Genomic DNA, 24650 nt, shown 5'->3' with positions numbered 1-24650 from the left:
TACTTTAATGAGAGACAGTTTGGGAGGAAAGGCTTCAGCAGTAATAAGTACTTTTCTTCCAGTTCATGATGGCCTCTATCAAGAAAGTCTCCAGTATTTCACAGTAGTTTCCAAACTCTCCTTTTACCTTGCACCTGTTTTCCCACTCTGCCAAATGTTTTGTACTTCAGTACCTGTGTTGTCTACTTTATCTCCACATGTCAAGACCCTCTAAATTGTTTGTGTTTTCAAAGGTTTTAGAACACATTTCAGCTAATTTGAAGAAAATCGATTGCTTTATAATATATATATAAATATATAAAATCAGAGTTTATAAATTAAAAGCAAAAAAAATCTTGTACACCCATAGAGAGGTACACATGTACTCACAACCTCTATTTTTCATGTCTCCTAACTTCTGTACACTTTTTCTAAGCAACTGCTGTCACCATCAATACAATTTTCTCATACTGTGTACCCACTATCAAGCCTTGAAATCACTAATAGACAATGACACCTCCAGGAGGTTTGCTACAGGATTTGCTGCAACTTTGCAGTGGAGTACAAAGCTGTAGGTATTTTTTATATTCCTTTTAGCAGGGATGTAGCAACCTAGATTCTTACAGCCATCAGTCTGCCTCAGGGCTTGTTTGCTTATAAAGGAGATGGGTATTTTCCTTCTGTAGATCCCTAAACTCATCTGAGATGTTGCCATGGGTATTAACAGAATTGAAAACTGAATAAAAGAACTTGTATTTGCTGCCAACTAAAAATCAGTATTGGAGGGAAAGCAGACTAAAGAGACTGGTTCTGAAGAGACTTCCATGATTATTTTCCAGAAATGATTGTCATGACTTCAGTTGGGTTATTGTTAATTTTCCTCCAAGCAGCAGGTACAAAGCTGTATTTTGGATTTAGTAAGAGAATATGTTGACAACACACTGATTTTTAGTCATGGTTAAACAGGGCTTAGCCTGAGTCAAGGACTTCCCAATTTCCTACGCTCTGCCAGCAGGCAGGTGCACAAGAAGCCAGGAGGGAGCACAGCCAGAACAGCTGACCCAGTACTGCCAAAAGAGACATTCCATGCCACAGGATTTCATGTTCAGGGTATAAACTGGGAGGAGTTGGCCAAGAGGAGCCAGGCACTGTGTGGGTTAGGCTGGGAACTGGACACTGGTGGTGAGCAATTGTATTGGGCACCAGGTGCCTGTCTTGGGTTTTATTTTTCTGTCTCCTTTTTTTACTGATAGTATTAGCATTAGTATTAATATTAGTATATTTTACTTGATTTCCATTATTAAACTGTTTTTATCCCAACCCAGAAGTCCTTTGGAGGGGCAGGAATGGGCAGTGAGAAAGCAGCTTTGTTGTTCCTTGTAGCCAGCAGAGGTTAAATCACAGTGGGGTACCCTAAAGCTGAGCAGCCCTTGCACAGGGAGTGACAAATTTTACCCAATGCAGCAGGAGAAGCTGCTCCTGCTCTCAGCTGCCTGCCTCCAACAAGCAGCACCCAGAGCCTGCACACCCTCTTGCATTAACCACACAGTTGGACACAGTTTTAACTAAGTGATCAAATTCTGCAGTCTGAGATAATTCCACCTTGCATGTCAGGGCTTCATGCAGCAACAGTTCCCAAGCCACATTCAGCCCAACAAAAAGAAAAACTATAGCCAAAATACTCTGATTCAGTCAATTGAAATATCTTTCAGTCTATCTGACATTGAATAGATGTATTCACTATATTGTACTGCACACCTGTAAGATACAGTTAAAATTATCCAGGTACAATTAATTCTTTTATTTGACAGATTACATAACTTATCACAAACTCAACCAATTTTGCTGAATCCACATTTTTCTCTGAAGAAAAAACTTAAATGGGAAGAAAACAGCAGTATTTACAGTGATTATGTTTGATTAAGTATTGATAAGCAATTAAGGAAACAAAAATCCCAGCACAATCTCCCTGTCTTCTTGCAAAGACTACATTAATTTAACAGAACCAAAAGGAATTCTGGCTCAAATTGGTGTGCTTTCCCTTTGCCTTTCACAGGAGAAAAATTTCATTTTCAGTTTTCCTCTGAATTTCTCATCATGTTGAGATATTGCTCATTAACTACACTTGAGATTTCTCAGCATCTGAGCATCATTTCTCTGCCATATGTTGATCTGTCCTGAACCAGAATGCCAAGTATATTTTCCAAATAAAAGATTTCTCAGTTAAAAGAAGCAAAAAACACAGAAAGTGACATATTAACTATCCACACTAATTGCTTAATTGGAATTTAGCCCCACAAACAGGTCCATGACCATGTTTTTGCAGCATTGAATTTTTGGAACCTCCAGTAAGAAAGGGAGGTAAGAGTGGTTGCAGCAAGCACAACTAATTCCCAGGCTGTCTGCATGTGTCTGCCCCCAGCTCCCTTCCTCCAGGGCCCCTGGGACAGCACAGCCTGTCCCTGCTGCCCCATTCCCACCCAGACCCACTCCTGGGCCAGGCATGAGACAGAAGGTGAGTCATTGGCCTGCAGTTACAGAGTGAAGAGCTTTGCAATGGGAATTTAATCATCTAGAAGCAGATTCTGTGAGCAAAACCATGGTACCTGTTTCTGGTGTAACTTCTCATGTGTTAAAGATATCTTGGCCAGTTTTCTGCTGTTGTTCAGTGAAGTGTAGTAAGTTTGACTAGAAAACTTCTGAGACACCTTCCTACTGCATTCAGACTAATTTGGCTGTTAATATTCCATGAAAAAAAATAAACCTTTAGGAACACATTACTTATGGCATTTTGCAAGCTTAATTGTTAGGAAGTTCTACTTTCCTCCCACTGTGATAGAAATGATGATCTTCTTCTTAAAAACATAAACCTCCAAAAATATTATTAGAAGCCTCCTTTTTGCAAATTAAGAGCACTGATTTTTCATCACAATGCAGAGCATTTCACATAATGTGTAGAACAAAATTCTATTCAAATACAGACATAGATATGCAAATGGTAAGTCATGAAAAAGAACACAGGTTATTCTGAATGAAAATGATTAATTAGATTCTAGATCTTTCCCATTTCACTTGCTCCTAACTTGATAAATATCTTGGGTTTTCAACTTTTGCCTTAAAATTTCTCTTTTTGTGGCCATTTAAAGGTCAGGACTTAATTTAGAAAGGTAGGTGAATGTTAAAAAAATGAATGAATGACAGAATAGGAGGTGAGACTCAGCAGTTGTGTGAGCATCATTCATTTCCCCAGGTAAAGCAAGCATCCTGAGGTCAGCTATAATTCTTCATGTTGAAACTTGTCCAGAAAGAGTTACCTTTAGCATTTCAACAACAGCATATATCAACTTGATATCAAAAATATTTGACATACATGACTGTATTAACAAAAAAGTATATGGAAGTCCTGCAGAAGGCTGAATTTCTACACACTTCCAAAGGAACTGCACTGCCAGCTAGCCCAAGATAAAACTCATTATTTATACTGGTGTGCATAAAGCATTTTTGGTCTGATAGGACCAAATCAGATTGTGTTTCTGAGAAAATTTGCCCTGAAATGAAGGCACCCACCTTATTCTTTATTTTGTATAAAGAACAAAAATAACAAGAAGATATATGGTGTATCTATTCAGGGTGAAGTAATGAGAGCATTCCTCCAAATTGCAGCAGCAGCAGGAGTGGGAGTTGTAATATATAACATCAGAAAAACAAAAGTCTAAGACTGGAAGTTAGGTCAGTTTTGCCTTCAGCAAGCTAGTAACTTATTAGCTGTGCCTTGACACCTCCATCTTCACAGGAAAAGAGAGAAAATTACTGAATTCATAGGACTGTGTCAAAGAAAATATATCAGCATCAATAAACCAGCAACTTTTTCCTTTCAATGCCATTAAAGCATCCAGTAATATTTAATTTGCTTTGTATCAATCCAGTTAGTTCATGTGCTACTTCACTTTTTTGTAATTTGTCAAATATTTATTTAAGTCTGCTTACATATTGTCTATTGTCCAGGAAAACAAGTTACACATGAGAGTGTTTCCTCCATATAATGCATGTAATACAGCTTTTCATCACTTTTGTAACAAGTGAAACATTTGAAGTTTTCTAGCCTCTTGTTCAATATACACTCTGAAAATGCATATATTAATTATTCAGATTCAATAAAGAAACAACCACCTTGGAAAATCACACATACAAAACATTACACACAGGTGATTAAACACGTGATAACAATTCTCCTTAAATTCCAATATTTTTGAATGCCAAAAGGCTTTACCATACACAGACACAATAAAATCACTTTGGTGTGTAGGTAGATCATGCTTAAATTGGATTTTCACAGCACAGACAAGGGTTACAGATATATTAATTGAGGACAATAATGGTTATAGCTCTGGCATTGTTCACAGAAACCAACACCCTTCACTGTTAAAGAGGATCAAGTTGTCAAACTCCATACTTTAGAAGCAATCACTGTTGGGGCAGAAGTTTCTGGTACAGCTCAGTTTTCTGACCAAGTGCTGCTTACTACAATGTTACACACTGCAAAGAGGAGAGACAGAACTATTCTTATCCAGAATCACCCCATGCAGCACTATCTCCTCACTGCAAAAGTGTGTTTTAGTGCTGGCTCAAGTACAACAGATATGGTGTCAAAACCTGACCATCATCCAGGCCCTCTCCATTTGAGCTTATTTTCAGGAGGTTCTTTTTTATCAGTAGTAAACGTGCTGGGATTTGTGAAAGGTTCCAGAAATGTCTGTCTGGGGGGTTGATTTCAAACCGCAGTGGTAATCTGCGTCAGCCCGAGGTCGTTGGACTCCTCTCTCTCCTGAGGACAGTAAGATGACATTTCCACAACTAGTCATACAGGTTTGTTCGTCCCACCTGCTTCCCTCATGTAAGCTGGGTCTTGCACAGTGTTTCTGACTCTGCTGGTGCTCTGCCTGTCCATCCTCACCTTGAAGGGGAAGCAGAAGTCCTTGAAGCATCTCTTGAAGTTTTCATCCAAAAACGCGTAAAGGATTGGATTGAGGCTGCTGTTGGTGTAACCCAGAGCAATGCAGAAGTAATAGCTGGATATGGCAGCAGTACTGTGGGACACGTCCCCTAAGGCCTCCACCAGCACAAAAATGTGAATAGGAGTCCAGCAGATGATAAAAACTGCCACAACCACCAGAACCAACCTGGTGATGCGACGCAGGTTTCGATCTTTTTCCCGAGACCCGGAGAGGAGCCGCACGCTCTTCAGGCGCAGAATCATCAGAGTGTAGCAAACTATGATAATGAGAACTGGAATCACAAATGCAAAGACAAAGACACAGATTTTCATGAAGATGTCCCACCACACATAATCTCTGTCTGGAAACTGCAAGGAGCATTCAGTGCTAGCAGTATCTAGAAATGAAGGAAGCAAGAAGAAAATCGCTTTGTTATTAGGCACTCTAAACAACATCATTATCATAGAATAACCTAGGAAAATGATTAACATGTACTGTGATATTAATAAATGGAGTTATCATTAATTCACTTTAAGGAAGCTTTCAGTTACCATTGAAACTAGTTTTATGTAGCTGTCTCCAGAAATTACTGAGTTTCGAGCTTTTTAAAATGCAAAATATTGTGTGAAATGTCTTTCCCATGGGAGGATCTAAAATAGCAGAGCACAAAAACAAAATCTGTAAAGTTGTTTCTATTTGAATCTCACTCAAATTTAAAACCAGACTGAGTATCATGTTCAGCAAAGTAGAAATCTCATCATTATTATCAAACTACATATGTTTTTGTCTGTGGGTGGAGAAAGATTTTTGATAACATGAAGGGTAGAAGCTGAAGGAGGTTTTGATAGTAAGAAAATTTTGCCAATATGTGATAATTGTGCAATAATCTTTTCCCATATGCTTTTTTACAGCACAAACAGAGTACACACAAAAGCTTACATTCAGAAAAACTTCTGGAAACATCTTCTTTTCTGTTAAATAGGAGCAAATTAAATACAGGTGCGCATGGAGTCAAATGGAAGCTACACATTTTGCAGATCATGCCTGTGCAGAGACTGCAGGATCTGGGCCACAGAGATCAGCCCACTCCCTTTCCCATTACCCATGCCAGGATTCAGAGCCACAGGCTGTGACCTGAATGTATTTAACAGAAATATTTCATCTGACAGGAGGTGGCTAAGGAATGAAATACTTGAGGTTTCATTTGCTGAGCTCACTGGAGCCTTCCAGCATATAAAACATATGGAAAATAAGCAATAAGACAAAAGAAAAGGCAAGAGGGGGGGTAAATTTACAACTACTATCAGTAGTTCAACTCTACTGAAGATAAGTCAGAGAAGCACAGGGATTTTTCATTTTGAATTGTAGCTTACATTTTATCCTGTAAAATTATTTGGAATTTTTTATCGTATTCCCTACTGAGTTTGTCATTCCTCTACAGATTATTATGTATGGTTTTTTATTGAGTCAGATCTAAGTGTGGAATACTCCTGCACATCACTTTTTCATATCTGTCTCCATCAGGACATTTCAGGAAAAAAAAAAACAGGCCATATTTCCCTACTATAAAAAAGCTTCCCAAAATATTGCAGAGAATTTGTTTCGAAAAACAGTTTGAGGAGGAAGTTATCATTATAATGCTATACACATATTTCTATGGTTAGATATCAGAAAGCTCACTGGGCAATATTGAATATGGAAATATTTTAATAGAAAACATTTACAGCTAAAAAAGCTAAATTTTTTGAGGGTTTTTTTAAATAATATGTATGGTGCCAAAAGCTGAAAATGGAAAAGACATCTTTTTCAAGGCCAATCAGGATACTCAGATGACACCACAAGTATGACTTGACACTCGGTGAACTTATCCAAATCCTTTGTGATGTAGGTTTTCATAAGCACAGTTGCTTTTACCTAATTTCATTCTAGAAATGCCAACAATTACCTTCAAAGATGTTTTCCTGTCAATTGTTACTGTTATTTGTAGTAGATCATGGCTTAGCAGCAGACATAAATTCAGGGTGCAGCTGTATTATCTAAATTAGTAAAGCTGCCTCCAGATGTGTGGGATAAAAATGAATTGTGATCAGGGGTGGCTGCTCTGGACAACATCCAGCTACTCACTGAAACTCACTTCCAGAAGAAATTACCTCTTCAGATCTACTGACACAATTTCACATACTTATCAAAATTATTAGGTCATCCTTACTGTATTTTGCTATAATTTGTGGTTGGCAATGTTATTTTAGAATTCCAAATTATCAAATACACACTTAATTATTATCTTACATCTCGTTGCAGTTTACTTTCTATGGAAAATCATATTCTAAATTCCTGAATAATCAAGTATTGAACTTGATATATGCAATGCTAGAGCACAGCACTTTATGGAATCCATTTTCATTTTCCCAGTTTACAAGTAGAAAACAGTCAATAAATAATTCTGGTCATAATGCACAATACCACATTAACTTTCTGGAACTTTGGAAGTGGAACATAATAAAATCCAATTTATATTTTAGTTTTACTGTCTGAAAAGTTGCAGAACTATTAATAGAGTCATAAACTTTAGATTTCATACTGACATTTTCCACTTTGGAAGTCAAATGTTCCAAATACATTGATATATTTAAGGAAAAACACTGAATTCTATATGGTATTTGGTGCAAACATATTTTATAATGTGTTTGATAAACTACCACTTAAGATTAATCTTAATCTTGATCTAGGAAACAAACCTATTAGATATATAATATTGATTGTGTCACTTTCATACCTTTCATACCCTTACTGGTAACATGAATTTTAATTTTATACCTTTATTTTTTTGATAGCTGAAAATTCTTCAGCAAGAAAAGCCCCATTAAGGCCAGAGTGGGAAAATTTACACAGATGTAAAATTTATTCAGCAGGAAAAATGTATTTGAAAGGACACACCTAGGAGCAATTCTGAGCTGTGATAACAAAATGGATTAACTGAGCACGGTGATGGAACTTCAAGTATAACTACTTTCCATTTGCTGTTCAGTTGTTGCTTAAATGTGAATCCAACAGAGGCCCTGAAGCACATAAACAACAACTGTTTTAACCAACATGACATCGAGTCTCAGGCCTGAGCTCCAGCTGTCAGGCAAAGGGAGCATCCTCTCCTTTCCACTTCAGCATTTATCAGCTCAATTCGTCAGCACACCAGACAAGGTAATTGACACTAAATGCTCCAGAGAGACTTTAGATCAGACAGGCAGGGAGGAGCAGTAGCAGCTGACAAGCAGTTTCCAATATTTCCAGCCTCATTTAGTCCAGCTGTGTTCTGCATTACCAGTCTCTGTTTCAGAAGTTTAAAAAAAAGGGCTGTCTTCTACGTGGCAGGGAAAAGGCGTTTAATCATTGCTGGCCCAGGAGCACCCCCTTGATCTAAATGTGCTGCTGACATTGACTGACAGGACTATTCTATTAGTTGAGCGTGTCTGAGCCAGGGTCCCATGGCCTTCAAGGTCTCGTGTTTGATAAGACATTCTTCCCAAATACGCCTGAAATTAATGTTTCCCCAGCTAGACCTTGTTTTATAGAGCCTGTCAAAACTGTGCTGGGGAAGAGAGTTACAGCAGAGCTGCACACCAGGACACATGAGCCCCCAAAGCACCAAATGAAGAGCTTCCAGAGGACTTTTCTGTCACCTGCATAAGAGAAGACCAACAGCAAGAACAAAATCTATGTATCTTCAGCCAAATCTATCAGCCCTTGAGCAGCTGTTACTAAAACAATTTTTCACATTGCTCTATGTCAAACATCTCAACATACAACATTTATTGTCTCTGCCAGATGAAAGTGTCCTTAGGTAAACATTTGTCTCAAGAGGAGTGAAACCATTCTAAACAGAAAAGGTTGATAGTGGAGGAAATAACTACTAATTTTTTATAAAGGTTGTTTACATCTCAAATAAGACTCCTACCAAATAAATGCCTTGTATTTTATCAAACCATCCAGTAATGGGTTGGTCTCAACCCAAGGACACCATTAGAAGTCTCCAGCCTTTTGAAGGGAGTGAGGTGCCCTGCACTGCATTTACACCTGTGTGTACGAAGCACATGTGTGTGCAAATGCTTCTCCCCTCCTTCTCAAGGAAGATCTTGAAATCAGATTAACCCTTTAGCAGAGTAATGAGTCAGGAGCTATAGGAGCTAAATCCATCATGGAATAGAAATTTCAAGCAAAGCCTATACAAGGTCTGCATACAGTTTTCACTGACTTTGTGTTGTTGTAGCTGTTTCTCTGCCATAGCCTCCATAACCTGAATTTCTGTTTCCTGTGACAATCCTTGTTCTCAGCTTTTCAGGCTTCCATATAAATTCTCGCCCTTTTTAAAATATGATCTTGACATATTGACATATATAATTTATCTTCATTTTCTCTCTCCAGCTACCGAATTTTCCTTTCTTCACCATGCTTTCAGGTTTTGTGAAGTGACTGGTGATAATAAACTCCCAAGGTTTCTAGTTTCTGCTCCTGGGACTTCATCAGAGCTACTCTCACAACACCTACAAAAAGAGTCTTAAGCCCACATTTCAAGTTTCAACCTAAACTGAGCCTAGATTTATTTGCCCATTGTGATTAAACTCCTGATAATTTTCTCTGCTGTCTGCTTGTAGTTTTTGATGGATTCATTCTAGCACAGGCAGTGCTCCAAAGTGCATTTTGTTCTTTCACTTGGCACAGGCATCTGAGCTTAAATGATTTATATATTGTATTGTGATGTTCCACTATATATTTTGAAATGTCAGGAATTTAAGTGTACTTTTGAAGAAGGATTAAACAGGGTTTATATTTGAACCAACAATTTATTGTCAGTTGAGAAACAAAAAGACTGAATTTTGAATCTCACACTCACCTTCCCTGACTTTGGTTCCTCCAAGAACTATTGCTGATATACCAACAGAGGAGGACAGCAGCCAGATACAGATGTTGATTATTTTTGCTTTCAGAGGTGTGCGAAAATCCAGAGCCTTCACAGGGTGACACACAGCAATGTATCGATCAACACTCATCATAGTGAGGGTGAAAATGCTGGTAAACATGTTATAGTAGTCAATAGAAATCACAATTTTACACAGCACATCCCCAAAGGGCCAGGAGTTCATCAGGTACTCTGTGCTCTGGAAGGGCATGGTGGTGGTAACAAGAGCATCTGCCATAGCCAGGTTGAAGATGTAGATGTTGGTCGCTGTCTTCATCTTGGTGTACCTGCAGAACAAAAGAAGTAAGTTTATTACTGCAAGATATGGTTATGTCCCTTCAGATATGTAACAGTCTATCAGTCAGGCTTGTCCACAGGTGGGGTTTTTTATGTCTTTTCTCAGCTGTGATAGAAATGCACACAAATGTAAGACCCTTGGGATAAAAGTGAACACACTTTATTCAATCTCTCAGCACTATGTTAGCAATTAGAGCTTTTTTCCACAGGCAGACCAGGTATATGAATACATTTGTTCTAATTAGACAAATTTCAATTGTGTTTTCTCAAATCCCACTACAAGAAAACATCACTGTTAAATTTGGAAGTGAACAAAATATTTTTTGTTTCCTTTTCTTATAGCTATCTGTCAGTTATTGTGAAATATCTGGGTTTGGTTTGTGGAAGAAACTGTTATCCCATTCTCCAGTAAGAAAACAAGTTGATTGCTGTGTCTGCTGGGCCAGATTGCTTCTTATATGATAGTTTGTCTTGCTTGAATTCACTAGAGTGCCAGCTGATCCAGTTTTAGTCATTTACCTTCCTTGTTCCTTCCTTGCCAATTTCTTCTTTCTTATCATCAGCTTTTCCCAGGCCCCTTTTGTGACTGATAATGTAAAAGATCACTATTGTTTAAGTAGGATACCACAGTGGGGGAAAAACTGTCATAGCAGTATTTTTTTCTGCATTCATTAATTTTATCAAAAGTAAGCCCTTGTTTTGATGAGATGGTAGATGTTACATAGAAACATAGAGCCTATATAGAAAAACAGGATCTGATATTTCAGATGACACTCTGCTTTCTGCAGCCCAATTCTGGGAGACAGCCTGTAGAGGACTGCTTCCCTCTATGGACACAAAGGATGATGGAAAGCCTTCTAACACAGGAGTTTACCTACCACTCCTTTCTGAAATGCTTCTCCTCAATACTTGTGCTTGCTCATTGCTGGTCATTTATTATTGGATTTAATGAGATTTTCTTTCTCAAAAGTGCTTCAGTCCCCATACTAGAATGTGCACATGTAACACTCATGGACACACATGTAGCTACACTTTGCTATATGTCTATAATAATTTGCAGTGGAAATACAAGATTCAACTACTTTAGTCAACGAGCATATAGGACAATGTGTCTATTTGCCTTTAAAACTTTGATGTGCAGAATAAAAAACTGACCAATATGAAATGTTAAAAATAGCATTGGTTTTTATAAAACATTCTAATTAAGACTAAAGCCAAATGGTGGTTTGAAGCAAAGGGAAAAAAACTGCAAGGGAAGAGAGAATACATCCTTCTCTCCCACGTACCAGCCCATCAGTCAGAGCTGGGTTTCTGCCCCCCACTAGATCAATCTCCTCAACAGACCCTCCAGGAGAGGAGGCTTTCTGTGCTGTAGGCAATATTATAGCCCTTAAGACACCGTTCAAACACAAATATGAATTCTTACACCTAGAAAAAGGTAAATATGACATATTAAAAGACAAAAAACTTCCCTTCTGGTTAAAAAAATAAATTTAAAAAAAAAAAAAAAGAAAGAAAAAAATATTATCTTTAAGTGTATCTCAGTTGTAAAATAAAAGCTCACTAAAAATTCAATACTCTCTCCTAAAATGGACTAATTTTCATTGCATGAAATAGAATAGTAGAGGGAAAATTTTGCTTCTATGGACATCACTAATGATATTTGGAATTGCTGTCTAGTTCACATAGCAATAAAAAGACTGTGAAAAGTTGGAATGGTTGCATAAAAAGCACTAAAAATAAGTGAAGGGACTAGATAGAGAAAATACTTTGGCTAACTTAAAGAGCTGAGCACATTTAGTTTATTAGAAAGAACACCAAGAGGTGACTTGATTACAGTGTCTGAAGACCTTCATGGGGAGAAAATAGCAGGTACTGAAAAGTTCTTTCAGACTTCACAGAAAAGCATAGCAAGAAAAAATACCTAAAACTCTTAAGAGAGATAAATTCAGCTTAGAAACAATGACAGCTCTTTCCTAACAGCTAAGGTGATTATTATGGGGAAAAAGAAAGGGGTAATTTTTCCATCCACTGATGCCTGCAAAATCAAAAAATTTTCTTCAGCCAAATACAAGTTACTAGACTCAACACAGGAACATTCAGAAGAAATGCAATGACCTCTGATATGCAGAGGTGATACAAGTAATCACTCTCCTGAATCATTATTTCTGTAGATCTTTGAAAACTTTGCCAAGGGCTTAAATTGGGAAAGTTTTCTTTCAAAATATAGAAGAATTAACTTGACCTTTTTTCCTTCAAGAAAATCAGAAAAACGGGGGAAAATATCTAAGAAGATTTTATTAGCCTTGAAAAAGCAAATATATGAAAGTCTTTATATCTCATATTTCCCATTCCTTGCAACCTTAATTCAATTCTTTGATGTATGTGCCATTATAACTCCATTTGCCATATTTTCCCAGCACCCCTTATCCTTTTTCTCTTCCCTAGCCTTCCAGTGGAAGAATAACAAAGAAATGCTGCAAAATAGGGCTAGTAAAAAGCTTGATTAATTTTGCCTGGAAACATTGGCCTGTGTTTAAATGATGTATTGGCCTTTAAAGTTATTAGACAGTATAGATAAAGTCATCCATTCATTTAGAAGTTTATAAAATTCAGAAATGCCTTCGAGAATCTGGACTCAATCATCCAAACACCTTTGAATGTTTTTAACTAAACACCTAAAAATTATTAAATGTCTACATGCCTCTGAAGATATGTGCTTGCAGGTTTAATCAAAAATCCAGATAAAGTAATGGAGTGACTGACTGTTGCTGTCAGACTCTTTCAAGTGGACCCTTGTCAATTCCACAAGATGAGGGATTTACCTTCTTTCCTACAACTCATTCAATTGCATCAAATCATAGAAGAAAATATATTTTGTGGTCTGGGGTTTTCTCAGCATTCTCTGCATTCATCTGAGCAAGGTCAAAACAGCAATTGCTTAAGGAAATCTTGTCTTCCTTTGCAAAATTAAAATTCTTGATCAAATATCTGAATTCATTTAAGTTAAAAATATTTCTACCCACTTTAATTAATTTAGTAGGACAGATAGAGTAAACTTAGACTTAATTGTAGCATAGGTGGCACAGTAGGAATTAATGGCATTTTCCTAGTGTCTGAGGTACAAGTTTCAAAGACTGTCATAATATTAATAAAACATGGCTGTATTAACTGCTCATGTGAAATCCCATGTCTAGAAAATGGTTTGTTAAGTGCTGGAACTTCTTAAGAGAATGGCAACATAGGAATAGAAAACCCCTCCTTTAAACCAGATGCTAGAATCTAATTTCAAGCAGCAGAAAAACTCTGATCACTTAAGCTGGTGACTCAAGACTTCTTGTAAAGCTGTTAGCATGCCTTGAGCCTCTGTGGACTAAAAACTGGTAGATATATCAAAACTGCAGAAAAACAGTCAAGTTGAAACATAACACTTTCATATGGGTGTGCTGCTTTCTTTTTTCTTTCTTTTTTTTTTTTAATGGGTATATGATGAAAGTTTTTAAGAAGCAAGTTTTTAATTATGTCTATTTATGTGTCAAAAGCAAAATTCTCAAAAGTATTGTTCACTTTCCAAAAATATAAAGTTCTTTGAGACTAACTTTAAACTGACCCCTAGAAATTTTCCCGTTTCTCAACTCATCATTGCTGTTCTTTTCCCTCTGGAGTAGGACATGCTTTTAAGACAAGCTTTTAAGACAGCAAATAAGAAGAAATCACACCTCCAGCCTATGCTATCAATGAAATTGTGGTAACAGAAGAGGGAAGCATGCTACTAAGGATCTGCTGTGCTTTCAGGGAAAAAAAAAATTGCCAATAGAGACCCTTAAAGTTATTATCTCAAGCAGAGGACAGGAGTGTGATTCTAAAGTACACTGTCGCATTAGAAAAGCTGATTAAAGGTGAGAAAGGGGCTCTGGTCAAACTTTTTTCATGTAACTGTCATAGGATGAAGTAATGAAATGTTCCCTGCAGTGTGAAATGAGGGATGGGGAAGGGAGCAAAACTAACAAATATGCTAAAACATTCTCCAGCTGCAGAGGGAAAGTACAAAGGCATCAAATACAGGGAGGAATAGCAAACACAGATTTTTCACAGATACTTGGGTAAGTGAATGAAAATTAAAGCTAAAGCACATCTAAAGCAAATTGCAAAAACATCTATCAGCAGGATGCAGGCTCTGTTCCACTAGGTGGAATTAAGTATATGGAGATCAAGCAGCTGAAAATCTGAATCAGGATGCTCTAAATCTCAAGGCTGCATTCCGAGTACACTCACTGTAATACTGCATCAGAACAGGAGGAAAAACACCAAAAAACAGTCCAGGAGGATTTATTCCAAACCCACACCATGTCAAAAGGGTGGCTCAGCTCTATTTTGGATATTCATCTTCCAATATAAAATCATATGCCAATATGAAATGAAGTCTAAGGTCACTTAAAAAATATAGAAATTAATATGCTGCAGTTTTCATGTTTGTGTTATGTGATATTATCAAGTTTTGAATTACCATCTTTTAGCAGCAGAGGATCTCAGATGACACTTTATTTAAAGGAAAATGTTGTTATAGCACATATTTAATGGTTGCCTGTCTTAATCATAAATCTTTTAGGACATGACAAAAAATTGTTCTTTGTAAACATATCATAAAGTGGAATTCTCTTTACTAACAAGCATCTAAAGATGCCAATTTTAAAGCAGCTCAAAAAAGAAAAGCATAATTTTGTCTTTTATTCTCCCCTCAGAGAGTATAATCTATGTGAATGTCAAAAGGTGTAGTGAAAACCTTACAGATTTCCACTACCATTTCTTCTCTGCACTAGCCATAAACTGAGCCTGAGCAAGATCTTGTGGATTTAGATTGGAAGTGGAAGTTTTTTTCCTGAGCTAAAGAACCAGGCTCTGAATTAGTTCAAGTCTGGGTATATCATGGTCAATGTGGAAGAAAATTCACACTACTTAACAAAAATGAACTAATTTTTCTTCTTCTATGATAAAGGCTTTTAATACTTTTATGTGAGCTCAAAAGCCTCTCTTTGACGAAACTATAAAATAGTAGAAAAAAAATACTGTGAAATTTTTGCTTCCATGAGTTTGATAGGAGAGCTCAGAGGTCAAGGTGGTGTGATTCACTGCAGATTAAAATGAATCAGTGAGAATGCAGAATTTCACATAATTGCTACTTTATCTAAAACCATTATGTCTAATAATATTATGAAAGAGCCTGGACAATTAGCTTAGACTCTGTATCAAATTTTTTTGTTCTCTATTGGAAAGTAGAGATGAATATTGACCTAGTCAAGTAACTTATTCTATCTCTTGAAAAACTTCATGCTGTTGCAGATGTCTCCCAGTGACCAGTCATGCCATGGGGAGTTCCCAGGGTGTTATACAAACCATCCTAATTCTTTTAATTGTCACAAGTACATTGCTCTAGTAAACAATGAATTTCTGTCTCTGGTAATATCCACCTTTCCTGTTATTCTTCTTTCTTGGAAGAATTTTTTATTTTTTAATAAAGGGTATGAGCTCCCTTGGAAAAGTGCTTCCCCATGGGTTTATGGGAGAGGGAATTGAGTAGGACAGAGATTGCCTGGCAAGGAGAACAAATCTCATTGCTCAAAGAAACAGGGATAATTGCTCTGGGAAAAGATTTCTCAGGGTCTTTCTTTCCTTGCTGGAAGCAGACAACTTTTATTGAATGTTTGCTTTCCCTAGATGTTTCTGCAGGACAGAAAAAAGGAAAGGGCTCAGAAACCACCCACTAGGGGGTCTGGGGGTATGGGTATCACTCTTCTCCCCAGAACAATGCAGTTGGTCTTTGCCACAGGGATGAATAAGAACTGGCAGAGTTGGGAGTGTTTTATAGGACAACTACACCTCAGATGTATGGAGACCCAAATCTCTGGTCAACACTCCCATAATAAAGTTTAATGGGAGACAAGGGACTTTGCTTTACAGCAAGTGTAGGATTATGTGGTAAGAGAGAAAATGCACATATCAGGAGTGAGCCAGCTCAGGGAGAAGCCATCAGTGCCTCTCAGGAGGCAACTGGGAGGGTTTCTCTGGACTCCTCCCATTTATCTCTTTTCCTCACCTGCCTCAGGGAAGCCCACAGCACAGACCAGCTGAACACACACATTCTCAAAGGAGATGATTCAAGTGAAATGCAGAAAACTTTAAGTCACCCTTAACAGAAGAGCAGAGCTTATGGCCTCCATGGTGAAAATATTCTCCTGTCCATTTTAACAAATGAGTCATTCTGAAAGGTGAGTCTGAGAGTAAGTCCTGATGCAATCCATCATCCAGCAGCATGGTGATACAAAACTTTTCTGAGTATGAACATTAAATGAACATTGAATAGTTTGTCTCAATTAATCCTACCATGCAGCTTCTCATCTGTCACTACTTAATGAGGCTTTTTTAAAAAAAATAAATTATATATATATTTTATATATATATATATGTAAAATAGACTACCAACAATGCAGTGGGAAGTGCATTTAGCAAATATAAAATCCTCTGTGTTCCACATGCAGCACAGCTAAATTTGGGAACCCTAGGCATTCATTCTTAATGAATTGATGACTTTTGGAGCAGAGATGAGCAGCTGCATGTTACAAAGTTGGATTGATATAAGAAAAGGAGAAAACATGAATGTTCTGCTCACTTTCTTTTGCACAAGAATTTGCAGAAGTTCATACACTGAAGAAAATTTTCTTCTCATACTCATGCAGAGAACACAGAGATTGAAAATTGAAAATAATGTCTCAAAACTGAAAACAGCAAACTGCCCAAAATTAATTTTAACTTCCATGTGGATTAGAAGGTGAATCTAATGAGAGCTGAACCCTCTGGTTTTGGGAGAAATAAATATTGCAAAGGTAATTCACAGCCTGGCATGACAACTTCCCAATAGGACCATGCCAATTTAAAGCAAATTAACAATTAATATTTTGATGTTATCAGAATCTAGTATTAATTTCAACCAATATCTTAAATCGATTTAATTTTTGTGTACTTTTTTTTTTAAAGTTCTGTGCACTTTTACATATTCTTTATTTATATCTTTTTTATATTTTTTGGAATGTTAGCATGATCAGACATTCCTTTTCCAATATCCTTGTTGCATCTGTGCACACACTTTCCCCACATTTCCATTTTGTGTACTCATGCCTGTAGACAAAATTATATTCTTACTGCCTTTTCCTTGTATCTCTCTAAATTCACAAAAGAAGATAGCAGTAAGCAAAGCACAAAGTCTTCCTTAAGGAGAAGAGCACAGATTCCTCACTTTGCCAGAATTATCTGATTTTTAGAGATGGAAGGGCCAAAATGGAGACATGAAGTATACACTTCCTGGAAGTGAAGTGGAGCTGGATGCTTTTTCTTCAGAAAGAAATATGTAACTGGAATCAGAACTCTTCTTGGGAACCCATCTGTTTCACAGAATTTAATTTAAAGGGGAAAATTAAACACAGTTTAGACAGTGAGAGAGGGCAAGACAGGAAGATTATCTTCCCTTGTCCTTACCGTGTTTCAGGAATTCAAATCACCCAGTTAAGAATTTCCTTTTACAACACCCTTTCAGCAAATTCAAAATCCTCTCTGAGAAAAAATCTAAATGAAAGGTCCCCACTCTTCCCCCATTTTTTCCTCCTCACTGGGAGGGCTCAGCCAGTCTGCCCTCCCCAGCTGTGCACCCTCTCTTCATCCTGGATCATGAGCTGCCCGCACTCCCTCACTTGACAACAGGAAAGTTATCTCAAGCTTTCTGCCTTGCCAGCAGCCAAACTGGAAAGTTCTAAGTTTTCACTTTCTTGCAGCTCAAAAAGGTTCTCTGTAATTCATGGTGCTTGCAGACTCTGATTCCAGTTATGCCTTTCTCTGAACTAAATGATTACCTGGCTGTTAGCCTAGCAGAAATGTCTGGATGGATACCAAATTACTTTTCAGAAGCCAAACACATTACTCACTATAAGCTATAGCCTCTCTTTAATACTGTCTCTAGTAAATACTCATTTCAAGCCTTTCCTCTGCTCTCCCTGCCTATTTTCAGTATCAGCTCTTCTTATCACAGCATGACCGTGAGCTGGATTTCGTGTCAGCTTATAAATCCCAGGTCTCACTTAGTCACAGCCTAGCTGGGTTTTTAAAGGATTGGAAATAGTAACATTTTGTTTAAATGGTCTGTGTTGTCAGACTACTGATACTCTTTTATAAGCTTGTCCACTTTCATGTTTCCTGTTGCCTTGCTCTTTGGGCCATCTGTAAAATCTTTTGGTAATGATTAGTCTTCAAAGTTGTGATGGAAATTATGTCACATTTGAGCTAATGCTCAGAACTGATCAAAATTACCTCAATTCAGTGGGGTAAGGCTAAATGCTCTTTGAAATCTGTGATGAATTGCTATGAATCCATTTGATGCCTCTCTGCTGGTAGTAGTAAGATGTCAGATTTTTGATTAGCAAAGGAAAGGTTTAAAGTCCTAAACTTCACAAAGTGTAGTACAGTTCACCTTTTGCCTTTAGCAGCCAAACCCTTGATTTCACAAAAGAATGAAATCATACAAACTGCCAGCAATAAGGAACAGGTAATTCAGTTAGATCAACTCTTCTGGAGCTTCAATTTTCATTTCAGAACAATATTCTTTCCAAATATAATTTAATAAAATTAGGACAATTATTTAAAGCACTTTAACAAGTGATCTTTTGATGGTATCAAAATCTATTATTAATTTAAACCAATGTGTTGAATCAATTTCAATATTGTGTACTTTTTAAAAATATATTTTTATTCTTGTTTGGATTGAATGATGAAGAAATTTAAAAAAAAATCTGGCAAGGAGTCAATTTTGTAGGACATTTCTTAATATACTCTTCCTGTTATGCAAGATGTCATTCAGTTCAATGAATATAAGAACAAAAATGTATTAGTGGTAAAATGTTTTCTTCAACATTATACTAAGCAGAGGATTCTAAGGTTTCTCTTTTCCCTTAGGAATCAATCTACATATCTGTAACACAACCTCTTCTTAAAAAAATCTTGAATGTAGAAAATTATTCAGTTCACTGGAAGCTTGAAAGATAATCTTGAAACAAATACAGGATTGGGTGTTTGGGATCCTGTTGATATCAGCTGGTCTCAGTAAATTACTTCAGGAACAATGAGGGTACACAGAAAAAGTGCATCTGGATAGGGTAAGAGAGAGCATCTCCCAGAGTTTTATCAGAGTTTATGGTTTTGATAAGCACAAATCCATAGTTAAAGCTGTAACTGCAGTCAGATTTTCTTCCCTGTAGCTGTCACAAGAAACTATCATTTTGCTTACAGCCAGCACTAAAGTTTAAAGAAAAAAGGTCATGAGGGAAGAGGAATGGAGAAAAAAAGCCTTTTTGCTTCCAAGGACAAATAGTTTTTTATCCCCTTCAGCCAGCTATTTTACCTCCAGAAATATCTTCTGAGACCTCAGAGGAAAAGCTAATCTTAAAAGAAAAGGTTTGGGGTTAAGGTGGATTCTGGTAATGCCAAGAACCGCACAGTTGCAGGACTTTCCTTGGGTGAGGTCAGATAACTTTACCTGGTACCTCCAAACCCATTTGATGCTTCCCCTCCTCCACAGGGGAGGACTGTGCTTCTCCCACAGTGCCTGTGTTTCCCACAGTACAAGAGGCAATGGGATGCAGCAGCCACAGGACAGCATCACATCCCATGTGCCATGGCTCACGTGGGCAGTCCATGCACCCAGCTGTCAGCAGAGCCCCTGGGACGGGGCACAGCCGATCCCAGCACAGGATCAGCTCCTGCAGACCACCCACGCTGGGAGAGCCAGCTGCCATGGGCAGCAGAGGGTGCCAGCCCACTCTCTGCCAAGCACAGAGTCCTCTGCACATTAGAAATGACTCTGAGTGTGTCTGAGGAGCTCAGGGTGTTCACAGTAGACCTGGTCTTGCTCCGTTATAAGCTTTGGTGATTAGACCTTGGCTTTTAAATCTAACCCTTGCTGTGTGTCTAAAGACAGTGCATGCCAGCATCTCCATTTTACATGTGAGAAAACCATGAAGTGACCCCATCAGGACAAGAAAGAGTGTTGAAGCCTCCTAGTAAAACCAAGGTCTCCTGATAATGGTTTAAAAGGCAGTGCTGTCAACACCGTGCTAAAGGACCATTCCCAGTCAGACTCCAGCACAAATCTCTCCTCACAGAAGCTGTATCAGACTCAGCTACTTTTCTGTCAGGAGTTTGAACATGTGATTGAAGTGGCATGCTCCTGTAATTCTTTCCTCTGAGGAAGCTCTTGCGTTTTCCCTCCCAGCAGGAAAACACCCCACCAGACGTGTAAGAGATTTCATTCACCCAGCACTCTGTGCACAAGCTGCTGAGATACTGACTCACTGGTGTCCAGGAGCTTCTTCAGCAGCCCTTATGCAGAAGTAGCAAAACCAGTCCTGTACTTGTATTAAAGCAAGGAATTGGCCAAGGCCTGCCTATACCACAGGCTATGGCTGAATTTGAGCCAGTTTCTGAGGCATCTCAAAATTCTGGAGTCTCCTAAATCTACCACAGCATTGACACTTCAACATTTTGACTGAAAATCTCATAACACAAGGGGTCTTTTTATTTTTTTTTATCACCCAAAAAGTGGCCCAGTGTCAGGCCTGGAGTGTCAGGTAGGTGGGCTAGATGATCATCGTAATAATTCCAACTGAACTATTCCAATAATATTAGATGTTTAAATGAGGAAAGGGAGGAGTTGTTCCTGCCTTCCCTGCCTCTCCAGAGGAGTGGAGGAGAGCAGATCTGGAATTCAGAGATGAGAAATGGTGCAAGGGGCCTCAAAGAAAGGCTGTACTCAGCTGGAAGGTTAAAAAGAGCCACAGTATATCCCCATCCCACTTTAGAGTTGTGGCAGCTGGAGGGGGGGGGATCTGTGGGGTGGCTGGGGGACAGGATCTGCCTCTCCCTTACCATCTTCTCTCACAAACTTCCCATGGACCTTGTCTTTCCTCACCAAAGGACATCCCTGCAGGGTGCATTGTTCATGAGTTGTTAAAATGCATCCTGAGACACAGCCATGCAGAGAGTATATACAAGATAAAAATGGAGGGAGACAAGACGTCTGGACAAAAATGAAGAAAACAAACCTCTTCCTTGAACATTTCAAATATTTCAAGACCATAAAAAAACATTTAAAACTGTTGGCTTGTATATGTCTGCACTTCAGCTAATGATTCTACCAATGTTTAAAGCATTTGCCACACAGAAAACCTAGGAGAGAATGATAACAGAAAAGAAAAATAAAACAACTTATCAAGATGTGTTTTGTCTTATTTTTTTTTTTTACCACATAATCGAGAGATGGGCCAAGAGAAAATTCAAGGAAAGGTTAATGTGGGAACCAGAAGGAAAGTGAGCAATAGCTACCTAGAACTTTACCAAAATAATCTTAGGAGGGTAGCAGAAGGAAGGAAAACAGTAAATATATATATATATGCACCAGTACATTTGGATTTATTTCTGCTCCCCAGGCCAGTTAATCAGCTGTTTTTGTTACCAACTGATGGCTTAGAAAATCTCTGCCTTTGTAGCTGTGTGCCTGTCAAATACAAAGTCTCTTTTCTTGAAGGAGAAATACAAATAGAAATTAAATCTCTGCCCTGAATGAAGACCAGTAGAGCATGCAAGGGTATAAAAATCACATCATGAAACTGGAGCAAACCACTTTTTCTAACTGGCCACAGGAATCTTTCTTTATTGCATTGACTAGTAAATGGAATTTTATTTTCATTATTCAAGAGTATTCACCTGATGATAACTCATCTTTTTGAAGTACCTTATCAACAGCTTCAGTGGTTCTCTTAACTTCCCCTTATATCAAGTCTGACAGTTACTTCATCATTCTGCAATTGCTTGACCTTTATCAAGCATGCTTTACAAAAGATAAACCCTTCCAATACCTCAATTTTTTCCATATACAACCTGATTTCATTGGATCAACGAATACTCCACAGTTCTGGGATTTTTTTTCCCAGAAACTTTACCAGAATTAAAGTGGGCTGTGGAGAAAGAGTCCAAAAAGTTGCATGATTTCAGTGCCCTGGGATGCTCATTATCACCCTGCCCAACAGCATTGTCCAAACATTCCTGTAGATTGCAAATGGAAAGGGCAAAAAGAGAGAGGAAGCACAGTGCAAGCTAAAATATGCACCAATACACAGGTGTAAGTGCAAACATAAGTATCAGTGCCTTTCAGCAGGGGGTTTAGTTTGAAACTTTCACTAACAAAGACACAGAGCTTTCTCCCCTTTCCTGGAAAACAATGGAAAAGGTATTTCAGCACCTTCTCTGCTTTCTTCAGTCCAACACCAACAGCTGGAGCCAAACACTGCTAAACAGAGAAAAAGCATCCCTTGCTTTCCATTAAGCTGTTGCTCCTATCTTTATCATTTCCTGGCTTTCCCTCCTTGTTAAACAAAGCATTAGGTGCCAAAGCAGGGATGTATCAGTGTCCACATGACTGGACACATAAGCTGCCCCTGGGGTCTCCTCACAGTGGAAATAAAAGCTGCCTTGTAGAAGTTTCTTTCTTCCACTCAAGCTTTATTTTCCCTCGAAGCAGCGTCTCATCCCTAGAGGGCAGCCAATGAACACAGCTGCAGGCACAAAGCTTTTCCCTTAGGCTGCAGGATTTATCACACTTAACCAGCTTGTCCCTGCTGTCTCTAACACAAGCCCAGGCAAACCACTGTGGCTGACAAGATTTGGGTCATTTCAGTTGCTTTTTCTCCAGTTCCTCATGGTAAAGCTTCCATAATCCACCCACTCCCCCCTGCCAAACTTAGGGACAGCCTTTTGCACCTCTTCCAACTGGTACCCAAACCCTCTTACCTTATGATGACAAACATGACCAGGGAGTTCCCCACCAAGCCGACCACGAAGACCACGGAGTAGACAGCAGTGATGATGATGGGGATGGCGGGGGAGATGCTGGTGTGGTTGTGCTGGCCGTCCCCAAGGAGCCCAGTGGCGTTGCTGTCATAGTCTGCCCAGGCTGGGAGCCAGCTGCTGCTGCTGCTGCTGCTGGCGGGTCGGCAGGGCCCTGGAGGGCAGGTGGAGCCTGGCTGCTCACGGAAAATCTCTATGGGGGCATCCATAGGGGAGCAGTGCCCGCCGGCAGGAGGGAGACCTGGAGCAGAGTGCACACGGCAGGAGGCAGGTCTGCTGGATAGAGGGAAGGGAGAGAAAGAAACAGAAGTGTTTTTATAGCCACAGAATATTAAGACCTCTGAAACCTCTACGTGTTAAGGGGAGCTCTGCTGTGGTGGGAACTGTAATTTGCCAAGCAGAGATTTAAGCAAATCACATTCATATTAAACGACTGCAAGTTTTATATCTTGCTATGTAATGCTGCTTCTCCAAGTGCACAAGGAAAGTTTTCCTCCACTTTCAAAGGCAAGCCAGCTGGGAGCAGCTCAGATCCACCCCCACACTTTAACCCTGTCTTTCCCATCTTTCACATTTTGAGTAAAACTCTATTTTAACAAGGCTCCTCATTGCCTAAGCTCTGCTGTAAAGGGAAAGGAGACAGAAAAACCCACCACCTGCTTTAACATCCTACCCCGAGTTTGCTTTTTCCCTGAACCCATACCTGCTTTCATAGAAAAGACACATTAATGACAAAAAATACCTTTCAGTCCAGGAAAAGAAGCGGAGTCCTCAAACAGGTGCTGTTTGCAGGAAAGGGAAAGGATAAAGCCGCCGTGCTGGGCTCCTGGAAGCGCCAGTGACCACCCAGGAGTTTGGAATGTGCGGCACCTGCGCCCCCCGAGCGGCGAGCCGGCAGCAGAGCGGCTGCCAGGCACCGGCTGCACCCTGCAGCAGCAGCAGCAGCAGCACTTGCTGCTGTTCCAGCTCCCACCACCTTCCTTTCCTCTCCCAGGCTCCCTCTGCCTGGGCTCCAGCAGCACTCTGCACTGATGCACACGTTCTCCACTGTCTCTGTCCCCGCAGTCACAGGCTCACATGACTCCTTCCTAAACACTGAGATTCACAGAAAAGCAAGGAATAAGTTCTGCTTTGAATGCTTTGAATGAATGCTTATTTTAATGCACTTTTCCAACTTGTCTTTCCTCAATTCCCCCGCACTCCCAGGCCTAAAGAAATAATCCTATTTGCCTTACTGAATCCCATAGGATTTCAGACTAGTAGATGCTGAATAAAAGAGGAATTTTAAGTTTAGATGCCTGATGTCCATCAGCTCTTTCATGTCTCAACTCCACAACTGTGTGTCTCAAACATTTCTCACTGAAATGAGAGATAATAGCTGTGCCCCTGTTCCTTTGCACTTATAACTCCAAAGTCAGAAGCTGGCTACTGGAGAAAAGAGGGGCATCTTAAGTACTGAACAGTTTTTTTTCAAGCTGTCCCAC

At 39.0% G+C, this 24650-nt stretch overlaps 1 protein-coding gene across 4 annotated transcripts; it reads right to left on the bottom strand.

Annotated features, from left to right (window-relative positions):
* Nucleotides 1-1785: 1785 nt before the first annotated feature.
* OPRK1 (opioid receptor kappa 1) lies at nt 1786-24196 on the bottom strand. 4 transcript variants are annotated; one of them, XM_056484244.1, is made up of 4 exons: nt 24118-24190; nt 23110-23283; nt 9862-10214; nt 1786-5370 (listed from the first exon to the last, which is right to left on the bottom strand). In XM_056484244.1, the coding sequence occupies exons 2-4, from the start codon at nt 23124-23126 to the stop codon at nt 4838-4840; spliced, it is 903 nt and encodes a 300-aa protein (XP_056340219.1). In that variant the 5' UTR covers nt 23127-23283; nt 24118-24190; the 3' UTR covers nt 1786-4837. The 4 variants fall into 4 exon arrangements, with proteins under 4 accessions (XP_056340219.1, XP_056340216.1, XP_056340217.1 ...); XM_056484241.1 differs by having other exon boundaries at nt 3923-5370; nt 23110-23439; nt 23909-24196; XM_056484242.1 differs by having other exon boundaries at nt 3923-5370; nt 23110-23442; nt 23909-24193.
* Between the last annotated feature and the right edge of the window lie 454 nt (nt 24197-24650).

This window comes from Oenanthe melanoleuca, chromosome 2, assembly GCF_029582105.1.
Source record: "Oenanthe melanoleuca isolate GR-GAL-2019-014 chromosome 2, OMel1.0, whole genome shotgun sequence".
Taxonomy (NCBI): Eukaryota; Metazoa; Chordata; class Aves; order Passeriformes; family Muscicapidae; genus Oenanthe; species Oenanthe melanoleuca.
This window is presented reverse-complemented; position numbering and strand designations above follow the sequence as displayed.